This window comes from Pristis pectinata, chromosome 11 (genome assembly GCF_009764475.1).
Source record: "Pristis pectinata isolate sPriPec2 chromosome 11, sPriPec2.1.pri, whole genome shotgun sequence".
NCBI lineage: Eukaryota > Metazoa > Chordata > Chondrichthyes > Rhinopristiformes > Pristidae > Pristis > Pristis pectinata.
Window position 1 is genome coordinate 39,892,466 of NC_067415.1, and position 25,640 is coordinate 39,918,105.

At 38.5% G+C, this 25,640-nt stretch overlaps 1 protein-coding gene across 2 annotated transcripts in view; it reads left to right on the forward strand.

The window, feature by feature from the left end:
* LOC127575949 (ubiquitin carboxyl-terminal hydrolase 35-like) overlaps positions 1 to 25,640 on the forward strand; it is a 54,403-nt gene that overhangs the window by 2,803 nt on the left and 25,960 nt on the right. The window contains exons 2-8 of one of the 2 annotated variants that reach the window (XM_052026217.1): positions 2,993 to 3,098; positions 4,866 to 5,559; positions 10,088 to 10,223; positions 14,613 to 14,742; positions 18,708 to 18,809; positions 20,713 to 20,871; positions 22,693 to 22,886. In XM_052026217.1, coding sequence (XP_051882177.1) covers positions 4,878 to 5,559; positions 10,088 to 10,223; positions 14,613 to 14,742; positions 18,708 to 18,809; positions 20,713 to 20,871; positions 22,693 to 22,886 — 1,403 coding nt within the window. In that variant the 5' untranslated portion in view covers positions 2,993 to 3,098; positions 4,866 to 4,877. Of the gene's footprint in view, positions 1 to 2,992; positions 3,099 to 4,865; positions 5,560 to 8,102; positions 8,304 to 10,087; positions 10,224 to 14,612; positions 14,743 to 18,707; positions 18,810 to 20,712; positions 20,872 to 22,692; positions 22,887 to 25,640 lie in introns of those variants that run through there. The other variant, XM_052026218.1, reaches the window with a different exon arrangement.

Below are 25,640 nucleotides of genomic sequence, written 5' to 3' on the forward strand. Positions count from 1 at the left end.
GTGGCTAAGCACAGTTCAAAAGCCATCTATAAATTCACAAATGACACCACCATTGGTAAAATCTTAGATGGCAATGAGGAGGCTTACAGGAGTGAGATAAATCAGCTGGTTGAGTGGTGTCACAACAACCTTGCACTCAACATTATCAAGACCAAGGAATTGATTGTGGCCTTAAGAGGAAGTTGGAAGAACATACACCAGTCCTCATTAAGGGGTCAGCAGTGGAAAGGGTGAGCAGCTTCAAATTCCTGGGTGTCTTGCACTGTTACTGTAAAACAGCAAATTTCATGTCATACAAGTCATTGATAATAAACTTAATTCTGATTCTCTTGCACTATATTCATGGAAGCTGTTGCTAAAATTATTGAACTTGTTTAGTTGGAATCATTTTGCAATTTAATTGTCTTTGCTTTCATATTAAATGAATGGGTTAAGAACCTGTAAATTAAGTTATCTATCCTAAAATGTTAGGCATTTCTAGCATGAGGATGAGTTGCTTCTACTCTCACTCTCTGGATTCTGAGGTGATTCATTAGGCCCATGTGGGTCTGCAAACTTTGTTGCTGATGGTGTGCTGCTTGGGGCCCCTTTTCACTGGCCTGTTGCATGCTTGTGATGAAGTCTTAAGATTATCAATACCAACCCAGATGCTTTTCTCCATTTTGATTAGTTATAGGTCATGAACTCCTGTGAGTCAGTGAAGATGCTCTATTTTTCACGGAGGCCTTGAAGTACGGGGTACTTCTGAATTCCTATTCAGAACAGTGATGTAATGCTGAATGTTTCCAATTGAATCAATGGTTTCAAGTTTTGACATGAACAGGCTCAATATTGTAAGTTGAGGCTCAATGAACTTGCTGTCACTTTCTGGTTCTCCTTTCTCATATATCCTCATGACATAGGAGTCCATTGCTGAAAGCTAGCATATGCTCAATCCCAGGAATCCCCTTCCACTGCATACTTTCCTACAATCCCCTCTTGCTCAAACTCTCACCTACACTAGGGATAATTTCGAGTAACTCTACCAGCTAGCATATCTTTGTCATGTTGAAGGAAACGAGAGTGTACAGTAGCTACCCATACATTTACAGGGAGAATATGTAAACACTGTGCAGTGATGGAGGTTCAGATCAAAACTGGAGCTATGAGGCAGCAGCACTATGTGCTGTACAGCTGTGCTGCCCTTGAAGGTCCTTCCCACCAATGCTATAATTTTGTTTGAAATTATACTCTTGAGTGTTGTAATGTAACAGCTACCTTTTCCTTGCATAACATGCTGAGTCATAAGTGCATTCTTATGTTTCAGAATGTAATGAATACAGCTGGTTTATGCCATAATTCAATAGGTTGGCACGTGACACTTAAACCAACAAGGGTTTTTATGTATAATTTCAGGACTTACTTTGTTAAATAGGTTTTAGTTAACCCTTTGATATGGTTACTCATCTGTGGGCAATATTAGCCTTTTGTTGCACACGCTTGGTATTGGTTTATTATTGTCACTTGCATCAAGGTACAGTGAAAAGCTTGTCTTACAAACCGATCGTACAGGTCAATTCATTACACAGTGCAGTTACATTGAGTTAGTACAGAGTGCATTGAAGTAGTACAGGTAAAAACAATAACAGCATAGAGTACGGTGTCACAGCTACAGAGTGCAGTGCAATAAGGTACAAGGTCACAACAAGGTAGATCATGAGGTCCTAGTCCATCTCATTGTATAAGGGAACTGTTCAATAGTCTTATTACAATGGGGTAGAAGCTGTCCTTAAGTCTGGTGGTACGTGCCTTCAGGCTCCTGTATCTTCTACCCGATGGAAGAGGAGGGAATGACCCGGGTGGGTGGGGTCTTTGATTATTCTGGCTGCTTCACCAAGGCAGCGAGAGGTAAAGAGTCCAAGGAGGGGAGGCTGGTGTCCGTAATGCTCTGCGCTGTGTGCACAACTCTCTGCAGTTTCTTGCGGTCCTGGGCAGAGCAGTTGCCGTACCAAGCTGTGATACATCCAGATAGGATGCTTTCTATGGTGCATCAGTAAAAGTTGGTGAGAGTCAAAGGGGACAAACCAAATTTCTTTAGCCTCCTGAGGAAGTAGAGGTGCTGGTGAGCTTTCTTGGCCAGGGCTTCTACATGATTTGACCAGGACAGGCTGTTGATGTTCACGCTCAACCTCAGCACCATTGATATAGACAGGTGCATGTACACTGCCCCCTTTCCTGAAGTCAATGACCAGCTCTTTTGTTGACATTGAGGGCAAGGTTGTTGTCATGACACCATTCCACTAAGCCGTCTCCTTCCTGTACTCTGACTCATTGCTGTTTGAGATACAGCCTACAATGGTGGTATCATTTCCAAACTTGTAGATGGAGTTAGAGCAGAATCTGGCCACACAGTCATGAATGTATAGGGAGTAGAGTAGAGGGCTGAGGACGCAGCCTTGTGGGGCACCAGTGTTGAGAATAATCGTGTCAGAGGTATTGCTGCTTATCCTCACTGTGGTCTGTTTGTTAGAAAGTCAAGCTTCAGTGTGTATGAATGTATTTCAAAAATTCCCTTGTCCATCATTCTTATAATTGCTGTCTCCTGTTTCTAAAACTTATTTTCAATTAAATGCATATCTTCCAAGAGGCCAGCACTTTAACCAAGACATGTTTTGTTTCTGTTCTCCAGCAGTGACCTTCTGCCACTCCTAATGTGCCCTGTTTGCTGTAACATTCTCCTACTGTCTTGTTAAATCTACCCCCCCCCCCCCCCCCCCCCATCTACAAAAACTCCTTTGTCTATCTGTAGTGTCACCTCCATCATTTTTGCTCTTGGCTTCAGTTTCTGGTCCCTCCCCCATTCTGTGGTGTTCATTTTGTTATATAGCTATATAAATGCAAATTGTTGTTGAATTGGTGGAGAGCTTGCTTTACTTAAAGCCACTGAACTAGATGATTGCTGGTACAATAGTTTGACCTGTGTTGTTAAAAATTTTATTTTATCTATTTGCAGGATGATCTCTACTTGGCACTTTCCATGGGAGGCATATGCAATATTGAATGTTTGTTGTATGAGAACCATGGTGTGATCAAAGTATAAATAAATTGGAGGATACCAGGTAAATCTTTAACCCTTTTCCTTCAGTTCTATACCAGGAAGCAGGATTAGCGATTTCTTGTTTTGTTTTATTGAGCAAATCTTTAGCCATTCAATGGAACTGCTGAGTTAGTCATAGAATAATAAAACATGAAAACTGGCTTTTTGGCCCAACTTCTCCACGCTGGCCAAGGTGCCCACCTAAGCCAGTCCTATTTGTCTGTTTGGACCATATCCCTCTAAACCTTATCTATCCATGTACTTATTAAAATGTCTTTTAAATATTGTTGTTGTACCCACCTCAATTACTTTCTGACAGCTTGTTCCATAATTGCACCATCCTCTGAAGTTGCCCCTGGGGTCCCTTAAATCTTTTTCCCTCTCAACTTAAACCTATGCCCTCTGGATTTTGGTTTGCTTTTGCTGGGAACAAGAATGTATGCATTTGGCCTATCTATGCCCCTCATGACTTTATACACGTCTAAGGTCAGCCCTTGTCTTCTACATTCCAAGAAAGTCCTAGCTTGTCCAACCTCTCCCTAAACTCAAGCTCTCAAGTCCTGGCAACTTTCTTATGAAATCATTGCAGTCTTTTCAGCTTAACAATCACTTTCCTATAAGTGACCAAAATTGTACACAATACTTGAAGTTCAGCTTCACCAACATATTGTACAACTGCAATATAACATCCCAACTCTTGTACTCATTGCCCTGACAGATGATGGCCAAACACCACCTTCACCACAGTGTCTACCTGTGACTTTCAGTGAACTGTGTACCTGTACTCCCAGGTCCCTCTGTTCTACATCACTTCCTAGGGCTCTACCATTCACTGTACAAGTCCTACCCTAGTTTAGCTTCTCAAAATGCAACACCTCGCACTTGCTGCATTGGAAGCCATTTGCCAATCCTCGGTCCACTTGCCTAGCTAATCAAGATTCCCCTGTAATTTTTAATAACTTTCTTTACTGTCTATGATACCACTCATTTTAGTATTGTCCACAAACTTACTAACTGTGCCTTGTACTTTCTTATCCAAATCATTCGTAAACAACAAAGGTCCCAGCAATGATTCCTGTTGCACACCACTAATCATAGACCTCCAGTTTGAGAAACAACCTTTTGCCATCACCCTCTGCTTCCTACCATCAAGCCAATTATGAATCCAGTTAGCTATTGCTCACTGGATCTCATGGAATCTAATTTTCCAGACTAGTTGACTAGTTTGATTACATTAACAATCTAACAACCCAGATCGATCATTGTAGCTAATCTTATTTAAGTAAAAATGAAATTGTCATAAGCTATGGAGTAACATGATTTTAAAATGTACCACTTTTTGTTAATACATCTGCAGTAACAAAATTAAAACCATCTTCAGGTTAAGTATCAAGGAATAGCACTTGCCACGTTCACAACAGCGGAGGTCATTGTGTTCATGGCAGCCTTGCTTGAGGTATGCTGATCTACTCTAGCATTATCAACTGATGGGTGTCAGTAATTACAGACTTAAATGTGATTGAACAAATCAACTGAACCCCACCAATACTATAACTGCTGGTTAACCTTGTGTGGTATATTTCCATTTCAAAGCCATCAAATGTGGTCATGACATGGTACCTTTTGCACCACTGTTATCAGTGTTGGCACATGGCAAAGTCAGGATCTTGCCTGACCATTGAAAGAACACTTTAAAATGGGTGGGTATCCTTTTTGGTGTGAATTTCTTTTATATTTTGTAATTTTATAAGAGTGAAATTAGAATTAATATAGGCTTTTTTTCTTTTAGGATTGAAAAGACATGGACAAGATTTTGGAAGCTATGATGTTGTCCCGCCATCCAACTTCTGTAAAGCATGTGCTTGTAAGACGTATTTTAGAAGCAGCAAAAGAACCTCTCAACAGTAAACAGTGCATAGCCATGTTTGAGTTGTCGACAAAGTTCATCCTGTTGGGTGATACACAATTCAAAAAGGATGTGGGCAAGGAGGTTCTCGAAGCTTTTGCCCAGAACCACACTGCAGATTTTGAGGATTTTTTTAATGTAAAATTTATCTTGAAGCTCCTGCAAGATGGTTATGGAACATTGAGCAAAAGAAGCATTGAAATTTTAGAGTACATTCAGCTAGGATTAAAATATATTCAGGATGATGTGTCTGCTGATGAAGTATTTCATGTCCTTCAGATTGAGCTTCTCCGCATAGTGTGTGAGAAACCCAGATCAAAGTTGTGTGCCTGCATTAGTAAAATTCTTGCTGAATATCCTCAGTGCATTCCTAGTGGAAAGTTCCAAGTGGTGTTCTGTCAGCAACTTGTTAGAAGTATAGGGCAATTCCAATGCGGATCACAAGAAGAAGATGAAATCGTGGAATTCCTGGATGAAGTAAACAAAGTAAGCGGGCTGTTGCATAGAATCTGGCGGACACAAACTGCAGCTATAATTCCATCCTTGCGGGAGCTGTTCACTGTTATTTCATCAACTGGTAAGGAACATGTATGTTTTAACCTTGAGGGAATAATTATTGGCTATTTTTCTTCCTCCTGCCCTTGCAATCCTTCCTCTCATTCTGCTTGCAAACCAACCTACTTATGGTGACACGAGACTGCAGATGCTGGAATTTGGAGCAACAAACGATCTGCTGGAAGAACTCAGCAGTTCAAGCAGCATCTGTGGAAAGGAAGGAATTGTGGACACTTCAGGTTGAAACCTTGGTCAGGAGTCCTGATGCAGTGTTTCAACCTGAAATGTCCACAATTCTTTCCCTTCCACAGATGCTGCTCAACCTGCTGAGGTCCTCCAGCAGGTTTTGTTGCTACTTGTGGTGGTGGCTGATACATCTGCATACTAGGCTTGGAGACATAGAAGAACTGGGAATAAAACAAATCTTCCATCTTCCTTCCTGTGGGAAATGTTTTTTTTTCATCTTGGCATTGGTCTACTAATTTGGTAAGGATTAGGTACTTAAGTCCACAGTATTTAGTGGTACAATATATGATTTTAATGTGGAGATATGCCCCCTACCCCAACCCCCAAATATCTTTGCATTGAAGTAGCTCTATTGAAAGAGACAATGATAACCATGACTTCTTTATGCCACACTTTTTTTTAGTAGTATTTACTATGGTAAGTAATGCTGCAAGGGAATGTCCATGGAATGTATGGGGCAGAGCATTAGCTTCAAATTGGAGCTCCATTTCTTTTTATGTTAAAGCAAAAGTGAAATTAATTTCATTGTGGTTGAGTCCATAATGCAGAACCGGTTATAGTAGTAATTGAATGCAAGTTTATTTGGATCATTAGAAGTAAAATTAGGTTCTTCCAGTTTGTGGCACATTGTTTGATTTCTGGGAAGTTAAACCCGAAACTAAAATTACAAAGTACACTGTCTTCAACACTTTAAGCAAGAAGTTCTTATTCTTCACCTGTTTTCAATAGTTTGATACTGTTGTTCTCAAAATTGTTCTGCTTTTCCAACATTTTCCTGCTGAATGGCTTCCAACACAAACAGAAAATATCATGCAATGACTTCTTATTTCAGACTAACTGCAGTATGAGGCACTTGAGTGTGATGGTAATGCTCAGTGGATAATGTTCCACTTTTGAAGTGGGATTGCTGTCCTATCAATATAAACACGTTTTGGATTGTGGAATTCTTCATTGAATGCCTTTTTGTTTTTGGGTTTAGTTGGCATAAGAACATTTTACCAAGATAATGGAAGTGTTACCTGTTTATTCTGCCATTTTAAATTTAAAAATCTTTAATATAAACCATCAGAATAGGTAGGTATAACCTCAATTAAATTATTGCAAAGGACTGCATCTCTGACAGTTCAATATTTAATCCATGGTAAACATTGGGCCACACTATAATGCTTGTGTCCAGAAAGTGGTGGTTAACTCCATAACTTTGTCCCATGAGCATAAAGCACCAGTAAATCTGACTTTTAAAAAGTTGCATGAATTCTAGATTATTAGTCAAAATGTGATCAATCTTGCAGCATAAATATTACATCTGCATGTTTTTTGTGTGGGGATAGAACTACTGTATGCAATGAGAAAACCATTAATATTAAATTTTGATTGTAAAATGTTAGCATTAATTTTTTTTACCTGGTTTTAATTTGTTTGGTAGTTGTGATATGTATCTTTCTGTCATGCATGACTAATTTCCCTACTATAGGTCTTGTGACTTTCAATGCCTCATTCAGTTGATTATTGCATTGATGGTGGTTTGTGTATCAAATAAAAGGGCACTTTTGATAAGTCATTCTCTATAATGTGGTACAATGTTTATACATGTGACCCAATCCAAAAACTACTTTTTTTACCTGAACCTTTTGTGTCAAACACTAAGCATTGTTAAATTAAAATATTTAGAATGGTTAGGTAACATAATATGGTAAAAATTTAATTACACTCTATTTCAACAACTCTGAAGATCTTTTTGTGTTGGAATCATTAACTTAGAATGGAATCTTGACCTCGTATGATTTGGTCATGACTTTTGTGGTAGTAGGCTGACCAAATGTTGCTGCTGTATGTTATGTGATGCATAAATGTGTGATACTTTTGCCTACTTAGTGTTCTTTACAGTGTTGGGAAATCCCATGTGTGTAAGTGTCTTAAAATCCTACCAGTAGACCCTGCACACTGTTTATATGCTACACTAATCTTAATCTTTTGGCCTTGTCCAGCTGCAAACAACCATGAGTTTCTGGTGTTCAAACTTGCAGTATCCTTTGAATGCATCATTTCTCATAGGTCTGTGCAGTAACCTGATTCGACAGGTTACATGTCACATTTTGATGCCTTGGCGGGTTCCATATTCTTGCAGCTAAGAAAATGCACTCTTTCTTGAAACTCTCCATGCAAATTGGCATCCTACCTGAATGTGTGAATAGGAAATTGTGCTGTACAATGAAACTTGTTCGGCTCCTGAAATTAGAAAATCCAATAACAATTTGAAAATGTCATCTGACATTTGTGAACTCTTAACAAAAGACCTGCTTTATTTCCTTTATTCAGAACATGGGAGAAATAACTATGACATCTTAGAAACGTTTGGACTTATTAATTTGCAAAAGGAAATCATTGCATTGCATTGACCAATTGCAAAACAAAGTTTTTGTGTAGAAATGTGTTCATCATGCTAAACCTACAACTTAGTATGGCTGCATCTTGTGTCAAAGTTTGGTTCCGGTGAAATGAACTTCAACTGCTGACAAGGTGAGTGTTTTAACTCTACTGACTGAAGACCAAGTTTTTGGTCAATCCATTGAAAGTGTCCTTGACATTTTCTAGTTCTTTGGCCTGGATAAACATTTGCAATTTGAATTACACAATTTTCTATTTCTCTAGTATGCTTTTTATTTAGCAGATTTCCACACCTCAATAGTGAGGTTAAAGGTTTTATCATCAGTGGTTATGGATTTCATTACTGCTTTAGTACCAAAGGTGCTCTTTAGCCTCCTTTTTCTTTTCTTTTTTTCCCTTTTTTTTCTTCCCCCCCCCCCCCCCCCCCCCCCAAAAAAATGCTTGGCTGGTTACTGGCTTTCTGCTTTACAGTATATTATGGTTCAATCCAACACTGAAGTACGCATTTGCAATTGAGCTAGCATTTGCTTACCTGAGAATTCCTAGTGAACCTATTTGGTTTTCTACATTGCTACATATTGCATGTGATATTCCATTACAAAGAATGGAAAGTTTAGGTCGTTTTATTTTTGATTCTGTGTACTGCCTGTACTCTGGAGTGGTTGCACAACTTGAGGGCCTTGAAACCTGTTTACACAGTCCTGGTAAACAGAAGGAACATTTAATATTTACAGTCCTTTTTCTCTACATTTAGTATCTTTTAGTACATTTATTCCTTTTTATAGAAGTTATTTTTATTAATAAAGTCTATTTGTATATGATTTTTAATTTCTTGGGACTAGTTTAAGTAATGGATTTTCCCTGCCTGAATTTAAAGCCACCTAGTGGCTGTTCTTTGCTAGCTGAATTGTTTATGATTAGAGCCAGATGGTAGGGGGAAAAAATGATTTTTTTTTTACTCCAGTACAGTTAAAAACTTGGATGGCTTCAACTTCACTAAATATCACAAGCACTTCAAAAGAACACTTTAAAGCAAAATTTACTGATCAAATCAAGTAGATCTTAGGACAAATGACCAAATGTTTTGCCAGGGTTTAATGCTCACTTTAAGAGGGGGGGAAGAAATCTATGGAGAAAGAAGAATTGCATCATGGTTGCCCAAACTGATCTAATACAACCCTATTTTAATACTTGAAATTTCATCTGGTCCTGCAGGCTAGCCATAATAAAGCAGCAATCAAGCAACACAACTGGCACAGCAAGATTCTGCAAGTAGCAATGTGAAGAAGACCAGATAATTTATTACACTGGTTAATGAATTAACATACTAGTGAGGGCAAAAACTGTCTCCAGTGTATTTTGAATATCTTGGGATATTTCTGCATCTTCTGAGGGAGAAGACAGCACCCATATCAGTGCAGCACTCCTTTCAGTACTGCACTACAGTTTCAGCCTCTATTTTTTAGCTTCCATTCTATAGAATGAGACTGTTTTCCACTACTGACCTACTGGTGAAGATGCTGTGTGGACTGATCAAATACTGAACCACCATAGAAAATGAAAATGTTGTGCGGTGCATTACAATTTCTTAACCTTTCTCCATTTTAACTGTTGTGGTTCTGTTGCCTTTGTCTCTTTTTAAAGCATGGTGCATTTTTTTAAAAGCTGTTTTTAATGGCACAAGAGAAGGCTATGGAACAAACTAGACCAAATAACAATATGCAGCAATACAATTTTGAAAATTTAATTTTTCTTGAGGTAACCTGCCAGGAAATGAGTCTTAATTGTTCTTTAGTAGGATGTAACTTTGATTGGAAATACAAAGAAACCAGAGTTTGTTTTTTAAATTGAGAGCATGGTTAAATCTTCAAATGCATTTTCTAAAGGAAAAGTTGTTGTTTGTGGGTCTTCTGCAGATGAATCTGATGGGCCATCAAATGCATTGGCCACTGTGGTCCAGTATGTTCCATTGGAAATCATGGATGGGGTCATTCAAAACTTGACGAATGATGATTGCATCATAGATGTGGAGATGATGACTGCTTTAACCAAGTAAGTTGTTTTGTGTCGTTGCAGATTGTCAAAATGTTGGCTTTCACTTATTGAACTGCAGCTGATTACATGCAAGTTTGAACCTGCAGTTTTCCTTACTAATCTAAAACGAGTTGAATGTATTGTTTGCAGTTCTAGTCACCTACCTACAGAAAAGATATCAATAAGCTTGAAAGACTGCAGAGAAAATTTACAAGGATGCTGCCAGGACTTGAGTTATAGGTAAAGGTTAAATAGGTTAGGACGTTATTCCCTGGAGCACAGGAGAATGGTATTGGTTTATTATTGTCACTTGTACCAAGGTACAGTGAAAAGCTTGTCTTACAAACCGATCGTACAGGTCAATTCATTACACAGTGCAGTTACATTGAGTTAGTACAGAGTGCATTGAAGTAGTACAGGTAAAAACAATGACAGTACAGAGTAAAGTGTCACAGCTACAGGGTGCAATGCAATAAGGTGTAATGTCACAACAAGGTAGATTGTGAGATCCTAGTCCATCTCATTGTATAAGGGAACAGTTCAATAGTCTTAACACAGTAGGGTAGAAGCTGTCCTTGCGTCTGGTGGTATTTGCCCTCGGGCTCCTGTATCTTCTACCCAATGGAAGAGGAGAGAATGTCCCAGGTGGGTGGGGTCTTTGATTGTGCTGGCTGCTACACCAAGACAGCGAGAGGTAAAGGCAGAGTCCAAGGAGGGGAGGCTGGTGTTCGTGATGTGCTGGGCTGTGTCCACAACTCCCTGCAGCTTGTGGTCCTGGGCAGAGCAGTTGCCATACCAAGCCGTGATACATCTAGATAGGATGCTTTCTATGGTGCATCAGTAAAAGTTGGTGAGAGTCAAAGGGGACAAACCAAATTTCTTTAGCCTCCTGAGGAAGTAGAGGTGCTGGTGAGCTTTCTTGGCCATGGCATCCACGTGGTTTGGCCAGAACAGGCTGTTGGTGATGTTCAATCCCAGGAACTTGAAGCTCCCAACCATCTCGACCTCAGCACCATTGATGTAGACAGGTGCATGTACACTGCCCCCTTTCCTGAAGTCAATGACCAGCTCTTTTGTTTTGTTGACATTGAGGGAAAGGTTGTCATGACACCATTCCACTAAACTCTCCATCTCCTTCCTGTACTCCGTCTCATCGCTGTTTGAGATGTGGCCTACAACAGTGGTATCATCTGCAAACTTGTAGATGGAGTTAGAGCAGAATCTGGCCCCACAGTTGAGTGTATAGGGAGTAGAGTAGAGGGCTGAGGACGCAGCCTTGTGGAGATCTTGCAGAATTGTACAAAGTTATGAAAGGTATAGGTAAGGTGAATGCATACGGGCTTAGTGCCCAAGGATTGGTGAGACTAGAACTAGAGGATATAGATTTAGGGTGAAAGGTGAACTATATAAGGAGAATTTCTTCACTCAGAGGGTGGTGCCAGTGAGGAATGAGCTGTTGGCAGAAGTGGTAGATGCAGGTTTAATTGTAACATTTAAGAGATTTTTGGAGAGGTACATGGATGGGAGGGGTTTGGAGGGATATGGTCCAGGTAGATGCTTCTAAGCAGAAGATCAGGTTGGCATGGACTGAAGGGCCTGTTTCTGTGCTGTAGTACTCTGACTCTAATGTAATGCAGAAGTGAATAAGTATTTTCTTTTAACCACCAGCTGTGTTGCATTCCTTGAGGGAAAATTAGAAAGTAGATGAAGGTCTGAAGTCAGACCAACTTGTAGAAATTCAAGACATCTGAAAACTTCAAATATTGTAGAACTGAAGAATCTTGGAATAAGGGGATATGGAATATAGGTGACAAACCTGAGCTACTTGGGAGCAAGTTATTGGTCCATCTTTTAGCCACTTGTACTTGGCAATAAGGATCTAAAATAGAAACCTAATTTATTGAAAATTACAAATGTCCAGCTACGTCTGTTTTGTGCTATCACAGATGCCACAGTGCTGTCAATCTTAAGGTTTTTTAACTGCCCATGTTCTATACCCAGTGTTATAGTTTGTTTTTAAAAACCCTTGAAACTTTAATTTGTCTTAATGCTGTTTAATTGTTATGCTGAACAAATCTCACTTCTGCTGGGTTGGGCCATCTATTCTCTGGTTCTGAAATAATCCTTCATCAACCAACATGTATTTCTTTTCATTTCATCTTTTACTCCCAGATCCAGGAAACATTAATGTTAAATACATGTAGGAATTATTGCATTTAAGTTCTAATGTGTGACCTATGAAATCTTTTTTTCTTACTATTTGTACATAATCTTTATGGGTAATAGAGGACTAGAGAGAGGGAGAATTTGTGTATCCCTGTGCAATAGCTTAATTATCCAAAGCAATTTTGTGAAATCTAGGACTGGGAAGATTTAAAACTGAATTGGGCATAGATTTATAACAACATAGTAATCACTGAAGATATTCATTTACTGGTAACTGTATCCATTTATTCTAATGCCCAACCCATAAATGTATTGCTTGAGATTTTACTTGATAACAATAATCAGAATCAAGATCAAGTTTGGACTAGGTCAGTGTACTTCAAAAAGTTTTAATTATCATTTTCCATTATTAAGATTTACTTTTGATAATGTGATTATAAGTTTGCTTTCTACTTTTAGCCCACTAGATGCAAGTTTTGGGTGTTTCTCCTTGCATTTTATTTTAGCGAAAACACTAAGTGCAATACCAACTGCTGCTGACTGGAATTTTTTTCTGTAGCTAATTTGTTTTGAGAAATATTTGCTGCAGATGAAGCACTAGAAGGAGAAAGTCATGTATATGACAAAGTAACATTCATTACTTTGCAGAAAACATTCAGTTAAAAGATTGCTAGATTTAAAATGAATTTGTAAAAGCATGTCCTATTTTGTTTGTTTTCTCAGTTGTGCATTAGGAAGGTGTGTAATACAGGAAGCATTATCAGTTGGTATTGAGAGCCAAATTTGCCCAAGTACAGGCTATTATATATTGACCGGCCAAAAACTTATGTAGGCACAAATCCATAATAGGCTGCAAACATCTACGGCACAAGAACAACCTACATGACCCAACAAATTCCTGTCCATGTAAACCTCGTCCTATCTTGACATTCTGGCAATAAGTAATCTTCTTTCCTGCTCGTGTACTTATCTACTCAAGCCTTAAATTCATGCTAACATGAGCATACAAATGAGTAAGCTACTCAGTCCCTCAAGCCTGCTGCACCATTCTTTTTTTTTAAAAAGCCTTGAGCTCACATTGACTCTGTAACCTTGCACCCTCCTCACCACACCAGTGAATAAATTAAGACTTCAAATTGAGTTGCTTTAACACGTTCCATGTTTCATTTTCTTTACCATTCCTCTTGCTTTCAAGTCACTCCAAAAAGTAAATTGCCACTCTAGTGGCTTTACATCTATATCTTTTGTTATCAAAACTGTATTTAGTTTTAAAATTTAATGTAATTACCAGTATAATTTTCATCCCTTTTTAATCATTGTTTTTTTTTGCTCACTTTGGGTGGATTTGGTATTTTTCATATGCCTTTTTGCCCTTACCTTTTGATATGGTCAAGTCTTCAGACTCTGATAGTGTAGTTTAAAGACTTCCATAATAGAATGTCCCACAAAGCTGTGTTGGAGCTATTCCTTTAGCTTTCAATGCTGTGATTGCTATTCATCTGTTAGATTGTTACCACCACCCAGTTTTGCTCGTTGGTAGTATTGCTCTCTACCAATACTATTACTTGTATAATATCGATACTTCCATTGTAATTGTATCTCCAGATTTCCCTCTTGTACTACCTATGTTCCAAATAACCCTACTTTGTATGGTTTTCCTATCTCTAAAATTTCAAGTTTAAAATTTGCAATCATTATTACCATCTCCAGAACTTGTTTCTTCTTTTAAATACAAAGCCAGAAATCTTTGCCTCTTAATTTTCCTTCCATCATGCAATCCTTTAAGTTTTGAAAGTCAAAGGTTTCTGTCTCTGAATTGCATTTACCTCCTGAAACATGTTTTTATCTATTGTCAATTTGCAGTATTTGTCTTCATGCTGAATTGTGGAAACCTATTTTTAATTCATAAGTTCACAAGCTAGTATTTTGTCAGTTTTTTTTTGTCCATCCTTGAATGACCAAGCATAGGGTGCATTTCTCTACAATCTTCTGTTACAAGGTTTAGACTTTCCCAGTTCATAGTAAATTGGTAATAAATTGAGTTTATTAGAAATCATATCTGGTATATATGCCACCTTTTGAGTACAAGGTGGAAAGGATATTTGGGAATAACATTTGAGCACTTTTTTTTGTTTAGATTGCAAGGATGGACTTTTGGAATGACAATCCTGTTTTTAGGGATGACTGTCCTTTTCAACATAATAGCAGTTTCTAACTTTTTTTTATCTTTTTAAATTGTAGTATGATTGATTGGCTTTCATGGCCATTAGCCAAAAACATAGATAAGTGGATTATTGGCTTACTGAAAGGTTTGGCTGCTGTGAAAAAGTTCAGCATTTTGATTGAAGTCACACTTTCAAAAATTGAACAGGTGAGTTTCATCTCACTGGTAATTTGGAAATTTGAGGTCAACACCTGAAAGGTTGCTTTTAAAATAGTCAATTTTCGGATGGAAGGTGCAATGCCATAAAACAAAGATGATGATAATGCAATTGAGTTGGTACTGCAATATTTCTTTAGCTATTAGAATATTATTGTTAATTATAAAACTACAATTATCATATGGATTTCAATGCAGCACCTACCAGACCCCTCTGAAATTTTAATAAATGAGTTGGATGGTGGCAGTTGTTTCTTGTAGTGTTGACCCTTATTTTTGAGAGGTTCCTTTTGGGTGCACGCTGAATGTATACATTGGTCAGCTCGACCTATGTTTATTAACCAAATTTAACTCAGCAAAGACTTACTTGAACTGTAAAGATCATAACTGCTAATGGATGTAGTAAAAGGGAGAATGTAAAAGATTTTGCTTATGTCAGTAGTTTAATGTGTCTTCATTTCTAATCATTTTCCTGCACATAAATTAGAATTTGCCACTTTTTTTCTAGGATGATTACTTTGGAAGTTGGGTGGTGGGAGAGGAAGGTGGATTGGGGAAAGAATTGTAATGATACACAGCAATATTTTTCTCCTCAACATTGGGGTTGAACACTTGAAGCAGAATCACAATGCTAGAATTACTCTACACATTGAATCCATACCACTTGTATGCAAGAGCAACCAGTTAGTCACTTTTTCTCCATCACTTCCAAAATCAGAATGTTACTTTGGATGTGGTATTTCTGACCTGGAATTATGTTGATACAGTAAACCAGCCCTTAAATTGATTTCCTTATTTTAAGGAATAGTTTTTTTTATGTATCTATTTATTTTCTACCTGTTCACATATTTTAAGTCATTTGATTTGGAAAACATTTTAATTCTCGTTCAAATTCTTTTGGTTGTAGAATAACTTTTTTAATATAAAATGTGACCTAGAATTTGCTGATAGTAGTAAGTACTGCGGCTTCAGAAGCAGGTTATAAACTGGATATCCTGCAACAGTACTTCCTGATTTGTGCTTTGTACAAATAGTGTGATTACTCTTCACTCACCTGGATGGCTGCTGCTCCAACAGCACTTGGTGTTCACCGTCATCCAGGTTAAAGTAGTCTGATGCCATGTTCTCTATTATACAAAATGACTCCCTCCACCACTGGTACATGATCTACAAAACCCACTGCAGCAATTCTCTAATGACTTGTGTACTTGCCATATTGAAAGAACACAGCTGCACAATGAGATTATCACTTTTTTTGGTTCCCCTCCTGCATTTAATATTCCTGAAAATGTCTCTATTCCTTCAGTCAGTATCTAATAGCACTGCAGGGGTATAAGAAGGTAACCCTTCTCAAGGGCATTTAGGGGTAGATGATAAAATGTATCTTTGTCAGCGATGCTCAGGTCCAGTAAATGTGTTTAACTAGTCAACTGAATTCTAATGTCCAGCAGCTTTGTCATACCAGTTGCCCAGCAACCTATCAATTCTCAAACAGAAAACCAAGAAAAAATTTAGACAGTTGTATCTGCATATGCCTACCTTTTGTATAGCACTAAGGTAAAAGCTGAAATACCTTAAACATTTAAATAGACTTTAAAATTCCTATGAAATATTCATTAAAGGAATTGGAACACATCCATAAAATTAGTGTTTTCTTGGGTCATTTTTTTTTTTGAGTCCTTCACTTGCATTTTTTAAAAAAAAACAATCTTTGTACACTAGGTAATAATGACATCACTTTGCACAAGTACTAGTTCATGAATAGTCACGAATTTAAGCTCTCTAGTTTGGAGAATGTTACAAACAACATGGTCCATGGAATTCAGTCAGTGGCAGCCACTTCAGGATTTCTGTATCGACTATATGTGCAGGAAAATTTTGAAGCTCCTGCCAGTTTTGTGGTGCAATGGCACTAAGTGCAATAGTTCGCTACCACAAAATCTGGGATTGTATGTTTTGGGATATTACATCTGATGGTGGGTTGGTCTTCTGAAACCCCATTTTCCCCCTCACAGTTGTCTCTGACTTCAAGAATTCAAACTCTGGATCTAAGTCCTGTTTGTTATAAATTTTGAACATCATCTGTACTAATACGATGGTAACTGACTTGCTCAGAGGAACAAGGAAGACATTGGTGCAATGTTCTGTTACTTTAGGTTTTGTTGTACTTCACTAAATGCAATAATGAATTAAAAGATCAGATGATTTTATGGTGCAATATTTATGATTGAAAATGTACTGTTATGGTGCAGAGTTTCTCTTGGTTACCTTGTTTTGACATATTACAATAGTGATTTATAGCTAAATATTTTCTTAGTGCTTGGACTAGTTTAGAATTTTCTGTATACAGTGGCATGCAAAAGTTTGGGCACCCTGGTCAAAATTTGTTACTGTGAATAGTTAAGTGAGTAGAAGATGAACTGATCTCAAAGGTAAAGATAAAACATTCTTTTCAACATTTTAAGCAAGATTAGTGAATTATTTTTGTACCTTTTTAGTTGAAGAAAGGAAAGGAGCACCATGCAAAAGTTTGGGCACCAAGAGATTTGAGCTCTCATAACTTTTTACCAAGGTCTGAGACCTTCATTAGCTTGTTAGGGCTATGGCTTGTTCAGTCATTGTTAGGAAAGGCCAGGTGATGCAAATTTCAAAGCTTTATAAATACCCTGACTCAAACCTTGTCCCAACGATCAGCAGCCATGGGCTCCTCTAAGCAGCTGCCTAGCACCCTGAAAATTAAAATAAATGATGCCCACAAAGCAGGAGAAGGCTATGAGAAGATAGCAAAGCATTTTCAGGTAGCAGTTTCCTCTGTTCCTAATGTAATTAAGAATTGGTAGTAAACAGGAACGGTTGAGGTCTGGACGACCAAGAAAACTTTCAGAGAGAACTGCTCGTAGGATTGCTAGAAAGGTAAATCAAAACCTCCGTTTGATTGCAAAAGACCTTCAGGAAGACTTAGACTCTGGAGTGGTGGTGCACTGTTCTACTGTGCAGTGACACCTGCACAAATGTGACCTTCATGGAAGAGTCGTCAGAAGAAAACCTTTCCTGCGTCCTCACCACAAAATTCAGCATCAGAAGTTTGCGTAGGAACATCTAAACAAGCCTGATGCATTTTGGAAACCAGTCCTGTGGACTGATGAAGTTAAAATAGAACTTTTTGGCCACAATGAGCGAAAGTATGTTTGGAGAAAAAAGGGTGCAGAATTTCATGAAAAGAACACCTCTCCAACTGTTAAGCATGGGGTGGATCGATCATGCTTTGGGCTTACGTTGCAGCCAGTAGCACAGGGAACATTTCACTGGTAGAGGGAAGAATGAATTCAATTAAATACCAGCAAATTCTGGAAGCAAACATCACATCGTCTGTTTTTTAACAAAGAAAGCTGAAGGTGAAAAGAAGATGGCTTCTACAACAGGATAACCATCCTAAGCACGTCTCGAAATCCACAATGGACTACCTCAAGAGGCACAAGCTGAAGGTTTTGCCACAGCCTTCAGTCCCTTGACCTAAACATCATCGAAAATCTGTGGATAAACCTTAAAAAAGCAGTGCATGCAAGACAGCCCAAGAATCTCTCAGAACTAGAAGCCTTTTGCAAGAAAGAATGGGTGAAAATCCCCCAAACAAGAATTGAAAGACTTAGCTGGCTACAGAAAGCGTTTACAAGCTGTGATACTTGCCAAAGGGGGTGTTACTAAGTACTGACCATGCAGGGTGCCCAAACTTTTGCTTCGGGCCCTCGTCCTCTTTTGTTATTTTGAAACTGTAAAAGATGGAAATAAAAAAGAAATGTCATCTTTAACTTTATGCCTTTTGGAAATGAGGTCATCCTTTACTCACTTAGCTATTCGCAGTAACAGAAATTTTGACCGGGGTGCCCAAACTTTTGCATGCCTCTATTTAAAGCCAAATCTGTCCTCTTTATTGATACACAAACTTTGTTTTCCAGGTGTTCTCAAGGCTATTTTACCCAATTGTAAGAGCAGGAGCACTTGCTGTGCTGAAATACATGCTTTTAAGTTTTCAACATTCACCGGAAGCTTTCCATGTGGTATGTGTTATTAAACTTGATCTGGGAGGCTGGTGTTGGAATTGTTTACCATATCTTGTTTGTTTCTGGCTGATTTTTTTTAATTGCGGTTTTAAGCATGTACAAATGTTAATAGAAATGCTTTGATAATTGTGGTTTGGAAGCAAAACTGTATATCTTGCTGGGAATAAGTGTTTTGCTCACAAATTCAAAACTGCTTTTGCTCATTATTTGAAATACAAATTTTAAAGTGCTTGTATTGGTTCATTAGGTAGTTTACATCTATATTTTGAGGATGTTTTTTTTCTAAAGGAGCATGTTTGGTTTTTCAATATTTTAAATTGTTTCAGGGCTGAGAAATTTATGAAAAGCTGGGACAAAACTAATGGAAACTAGCTACAGGCATTCTGCAAGAATTACTATGGAGTGGGTTATCTGAATAGCTTCACATAGACAATTTGAGTGACTGAATGCAAAGATGCTGTTTTCACTGAATGGACTTTCAATTCAATATAACAGTCTGCTGCCTTAATGAAGGGGATTAAACTGCTTGGCATTGACAAAAAATGTTCAAATATATTTTGAATGAGTAGCAACTAGGCACTTAAAGTAAAAACTCTACCCAATCAGCTATTTGAAATGCCTAAATGTATTGTTAAAAGGTTATTTTTGAATTATGAACATGCTTGTTAATTCTAGGTTTAACTACTACTTGGATCTACTTTTAAGCATTGCTTTGAGAGGCAATATGTCAGCTTCAAGGAGATTTTAAAACTGGTTGAACAACTGGGGGAAAACTCCAGCTGTATTTTCAATTGTAATATTTTTGCTATAAGACTAAGTTAAATTTAAATTGTGCACAGGAAATTTTGAATATGTGACCTAGTCCTTAGTTGTAGAATTAGCAACTCTCTCATTTGTAAGGTTCTTGCTCTGCTCATTTTCTCCTAAATGTGAAATGTCATTGTGTTTCTATTTAACCAGAAAATTTTGAAGTGGAACTTGCTGCAAGGTGTGGTTTAGATTGTCTATTCTTCAGCAGATGTATCTTGCTCATTTAAGTTGTGTTGCCAGTGTACCAAGAATTCCATAGGCTGAGTTGTCTTGCTTTAAGTAGAGAATATGATGCATGGATTTGTACTGGGAGAGCAGGTACACCTTAGCAGTACCCAGTAGTGTAGCGGTTAGCGTAACACTATTACCGTGCCAGTGACCCAGGTTCAATTCCTCTTGCTGTCTGTAAGGAGTTTGTATGTTCTCCCCATGACTACGTGGGCTTGCTCAGGTTTCCTCCCACATTCCAAAGACATACAGGTTAGGAAGTTGTAGGCATGCTATTTGGCACTGGGAGCGTGGTGACACTTGCAGGCTGCCCCCTGAACATCCTATCGTCCTATGCAAAAGATGCATTTCACTGTTTTGATGCACATGTGACTAATAAGGAAATCTTATCAGTGGTAATGTTATTCCTGGTCAGAATGGAGGTGATTGATAACAAATTCCAACCACCACCACCCTCACACCTCCCCCCCCCCCCCCCCCCCCCCCCAAAAAAATCATTATTCATGCTTGGAGACTGCACAAGGTAGTTGGGATAGACTTTTATGGATGTAATCACATAATTGACTATCTTTGTTGGAGATAATATTAGGGCAATAGTGTTCACTTTTGGCCCAAAGCTGTCCCAGTTCAAAGTGGCAATGCCCTGCACAGCATTGAGATCTTGCATGTCTTAATGTGATCATTTGTAGACTGTATCAAGCTCTGTTCACAGAACAGCTGACAAAAACTTTGACCGATTTGAATGTCCCTGGCATTAAAAGTACAAATTTAAAGTACGTTTCAAATGTATGACAATCTAATATTCCAGTTAGTACTTAAAGATTAGTTTTTAATTGTTGTAACTTGTATCACTACTCCACAGCTTGTTCCTCACATTCCCAAATTAATGGTGTCACTCTCTAAAGAAGAGTCCAACTCTGGTATAAGCTGTCGGCAACAACTGTCTGAATTAGTACACTGCATGATCTTCCGGTTTTCAGGCTTCCCTGACCTATATGAACCTGTCATAGAGGCACTTAAGGTAAGTGTTTAGAATAACTTGATCATTTTACTAATGTTGGTTAACATTTTGTTTGCATTGAGATGTATTATATAAAGTAAGATCTGTGATTGGGTCAACAGATCAGTGGTTGAGGGTGGGGATAATGTGGTGGTTACCAGCTGGGGTGGAGGGCATGACTCGAGGGAGAGCCCAGTAAACATGAAGGGAACTTGCCTAACAAGGATTCCCAGCATCTGATATCATAGACTGGGATTTGCTTAGGTAGGACCCTTCTCAATACTAAAGCAGGCTTCAAGTGTTGTAAAGGCCTATGTTTGTATGAATGGTTTGTAGATAATTCAGGCCATAGGCACATAAAAATCCCAGAAGTAATTGAGGCTTTGATTGCCTATCATAGGCACTATTGTGCATATCTGGAGTTCTTCATATATAACTGAATAGATTATATGGAAAGTGAAGAAGGAAATCGTGGACTTCAAAAAAAAAAAGAATTTTGCCATAAATTAGAGTTGCTCACAAAAATGTGGTCTTGTGCAGTCTAATTTCACGGTGATAGTGATAATTACAGGAAAATGAACAATTCCTCTGTAGTCAGTACCTAGCTAATTTGGCTCATAAGAACCTGATGCCCACTGTAAATTGGGTTAATATTGTCACGTACTGTTTTGCATGCTGTCTCTACAGGTCATTTCATTATATCAGTGCATTGAAGTAGTACAAGGGGAAGAACAATAACAGAATACAGTTTTAGTGCAGTGCAGGCAGACTAAGGTGCAAGGCCATAATGAAGTGGAGTGTGAGGTCAAGAGTCCATCTTATTGAACTAGGGTACTGTTCAACAGTCTTCTAACAGTGGGATAGAAGCTGTCGTTAAGCCTGATGTAATGTGCACTGTAACAATATATTGCACCGTAGTTGGGATTCCTAATTGGTTAGGAAAAGTTCCCGCTACAATGCAGTAGTGGGTGATTAGCATTTACAATTGAGTTGTGTGCCTCAAGGTATACCCAGATGCAGAAGAGTTGGGTTTGGGGCATGTCAATAGTACAGTTTACTAGGCACATCACTTAAACATTCTGTAATTGGTTATCTCAATAACACCATTTATGCAATTGGATGACAATACATTGGTTTAATATTTTCTTTTGCATTTATTCTGTTCTTTTTGCTTTATCTTAAATTGTCCTTTTTATTTCTTGCTTGCATCTCCAACTACTCTAATTTGTGTTGAGCTCCTGTCTTTCATAAAACTAATTACCTAATCTATATAAACTGTATAACCCAGCTTCTGTCCAAAAATTTAAATGAAGTATTGAGAGAGACTCTGTATTCATATGATATTATTTCTGGGGCATTTTCTTGTGAAATAAGAACACTAGGAATAGAAGTGAGATTCAGCGTTTCATCCTTCATGTCTGCTCCTCTATACAGTAATCTTAGCATGGAGATAAGAGATCAGCCATATTTTCCCCCACTACATTTTCCTTATTTTTTCTTCCTAACAACTAAAAGTGTGACTTAGCAACTGAGCCTCTACAGTGCACTTGAGTAGGGAATTCCAAAGATTTGCTACTCTCCTGGGTGGTGAAATTTCTCCTCTGGCTTGGATGATTGAACCCTGGATCTAGACATCTCCTGTAGGGAGAGATGTTAATTCTGCATCCATTCCTATTGATGGTTTACCTGAAATCATTTAATGCTATTTTCATACTGGTGTAAGAGATCTGTTATTTCTTACCAGATAAGTACTGATGATGGGGTAACATCATGCACAAAATAAAAGACTTTATCTTTTTTTCTTAATGTTATTGGGAAGAATGTGTGCCTTTTTTGTTCTAGGACTTTCCAATTCCAAATGAAGAAAAAATAAAGCAGCTACTCAATCAGAATGCCTGGACGTCACAAAAAAATACACTGGAACCTTTGTATCCAAGACTTACTGCAAAATCAGATACAGGAAAGACAGGACTGGCTAATCTTGGCAATACCTGCTACATGAACAGTGTCATTCAGGCCCTTTTCATGGCTTCTGAGTATGTATCTAATGTACTTGGATTGGTAATAAGTGGGTGAATGTTGCTTTTATTAACCATTAATTTTGTTTGTGAAATTTTTGGCTCTTTTAGGCCAGATTTATTTTTAAAATCCTGTTCTCGAAACTCTGCAAGGAAGTCACTCTTCTTTCTTGTAATGACTGTTTTAGTTAGGAGGTGAAATGATCTGGACCATGAACTGCAGTTCAGTGCTGTTAATGGCAGTTTTCATTTCCTCAACAGGATTTATTTTCAGTGAGGCAGATAACATTCAAGTTTCTTGTGCATTTTAGCCAGGAAGTCAATCAAATGATTCTGTAAAGAACTAGAAACTTTGTCCAGAGCAGTGGTAAATAAGTTTGAGTAGGAGACACCCCTGGGATCTGAAATTCTTTGTCCAAATTGGATACAGCTGCTACTTTGTGCCCTTTTGATGCTTTGTACGTATGACCTTTTAATTTTCATATTTGAAGATTTACATGGGTAATTGTGTCATGTCTCAAGAGCAGTAAATTAGGAATTCATTAGAAAGAGCTTGATGTTAATTTTCAAAATAAACCTGTGTATTAGAACAGTAATGGTTATCAAGATTTTAAAAAAGTAACGTTGTTTTAGGCATCCCGAATGGCAGGTATTTAGATATGATGTGTACTAATCTCCAAGTCCTGTTTTTTAACTTGAATTCATGTAGATTAATATAATTTTGAAGTAAATTATTTTTAAAATTTGTTACTTAATCCCATTGAATCCATTTTTGGTAGAAATGTGAATAATTCAAGCCCAATCAGTTCCAGGTAGGTTTGTCCCACTGAGACAAGGAAAGGATGGTAGGGTGAAGGAACAATGGTTAACAAGAGGTGGAAGGTTTAGTTAAGAGGAAGAAGGAAGCTTAAGGTTCAGGAAGCAAAAATCAGTCTGGGTTCTTGAGAGTTATAATGTAGCCAGGAAGGAGCTGAAGGATGGACTTGGGGAAAGCTAGAAGGGGGCATGAGACGACCTTGGTGAACAGGATTGGTAAGTAAGGTTAAGGAAAACCTAAAGGCATTCTACACGTGAGGAACAAGAGGATGACTAGGTTGAGGGTAGGACTGCTCAGGGATAGGGTGGGGGGGGGGGGGGTGGGAGGGAAGGGGGTAGGGGAGGTCCTAAATTAATACTTCAGTGCTCACCAAGAAGAGACTTAGACGGAGGGGAGGTTGGCATAGAACAGGCAAGTGTGTTGGAGCACATTGAGGTTAAGAAAGAAGCAGTGTTGGAGATGCTAAAAAGCATTAGGATAGCTCAGTCCCTGGGGTCAGATAGGATATACCCCAGGGTACTATGGGAAGCAAGGGAAGAGCTTGCTGGAGTGTTAACAACTATCTTTGAGTCTTCCCTAGCCATAGGAGTGGTACTGGAGGATGGCAAATGTTGTTCCATTGTTCAAGAAAGGTAAAAGGGATAATCCTGGGAATTATAGACCATTTAGTCTTGCATCAGTGGTAGGCAAGCTATCAAAGGAGATACTTGGTCAAGATTTATGAGCATTTGGAGATTCATAGTCTTATGGAATAGTCAACATTGCTTTGTGAAGGGCAGCTCATGCCTCGTGAACAGTTTTTTGAGGAAGTAACAAGACAGATTGAAGGTAGAGCAGTGGAAGTGGTATATATGAATTTTAGTAAGGCATTTGACGAGGTTCCCCATACTTAGGCTCATCCAGAAGGTCATTAAGTATAAGATCCGTGGAAAATTGGCTGAGTGGATTCTGAATTGGCTTGCCCACAGAAGGCAGAGGGTGGTAGTAGATGGAGAGTATTCTGCCTGGAGGTGGGTGACTAGTGGTGTTGTGCAGGGATCTGTTCTGGGACCCCTGCTCTTTGTGATTTTTTTTTTTTTATTAAATGACTTGGATGAAGAAGTAGAAGGATGGATTGGTAAGTTTGTAGATGACACAAAGGTTGGTGGTGTTGTAGATGGTGCAGAAGATTGTTGTAGGTTGCAACAGGACATTGACAGAATGCAGAGCTGGGCAGAGAAGAGGCAGATGGAGTTCAGTCTGGAGAATTGAAGTGATACACTGTGAAAGATCAAACTTGAAGGCAGAGTACATGGTTAATGACAAGATTCTTAGCTGTGTGGAGGAACAGATCTTGGGGTTTTAGTACGTAGACCTCAAAGTTGCTGTGCAAGTTGATAGTGGTTTAAAAAGGTGTATAGTGTACTGGCCTTCATTAGTTGGGGGCATTGAGTTCAAGAGCGGAGAGGTAATGTTGCCACTCTAAGACCCTGGTTAGACATCTGGAATATTGTGTTCAGTTCTGGTTGCCACACTAGGAAGGATGTGGAAGCTTTGGAGAACGTGCAGAGGAGATTTACAAGAATGCTGCCTGGATTGGAGTATGTGTCTTACAAGGAGAGACTGAGCAAGTTGAAGCTTTTATCCTTTGGAGAGACAGAGGATAAGAAGAGACTTGATAAGGTGTATATATAGGATTGAGGGGCATAGACAGAGTGGACAGCCAGCATCTACTCTCCAGGGCAGTAATGGCCAATACTAGAGGCCACCTGTTTTAAGGTGCATGGAGGAAAGTTCAGTGAGGATGTCAGTGTTGGGTTTGGTGGGTGCCTGGAATGCACTGCCAGGGAGGGATGGTAGGGGCTGATATGATAGGGTCATTTAAGAGACTCTTAGGCACATGGATGAAAGAAAACTAGAGGGTTATGGGAGGCAAAGTAGAGAGGGGGATAGATAGAATGGGGATAAGATTTGTA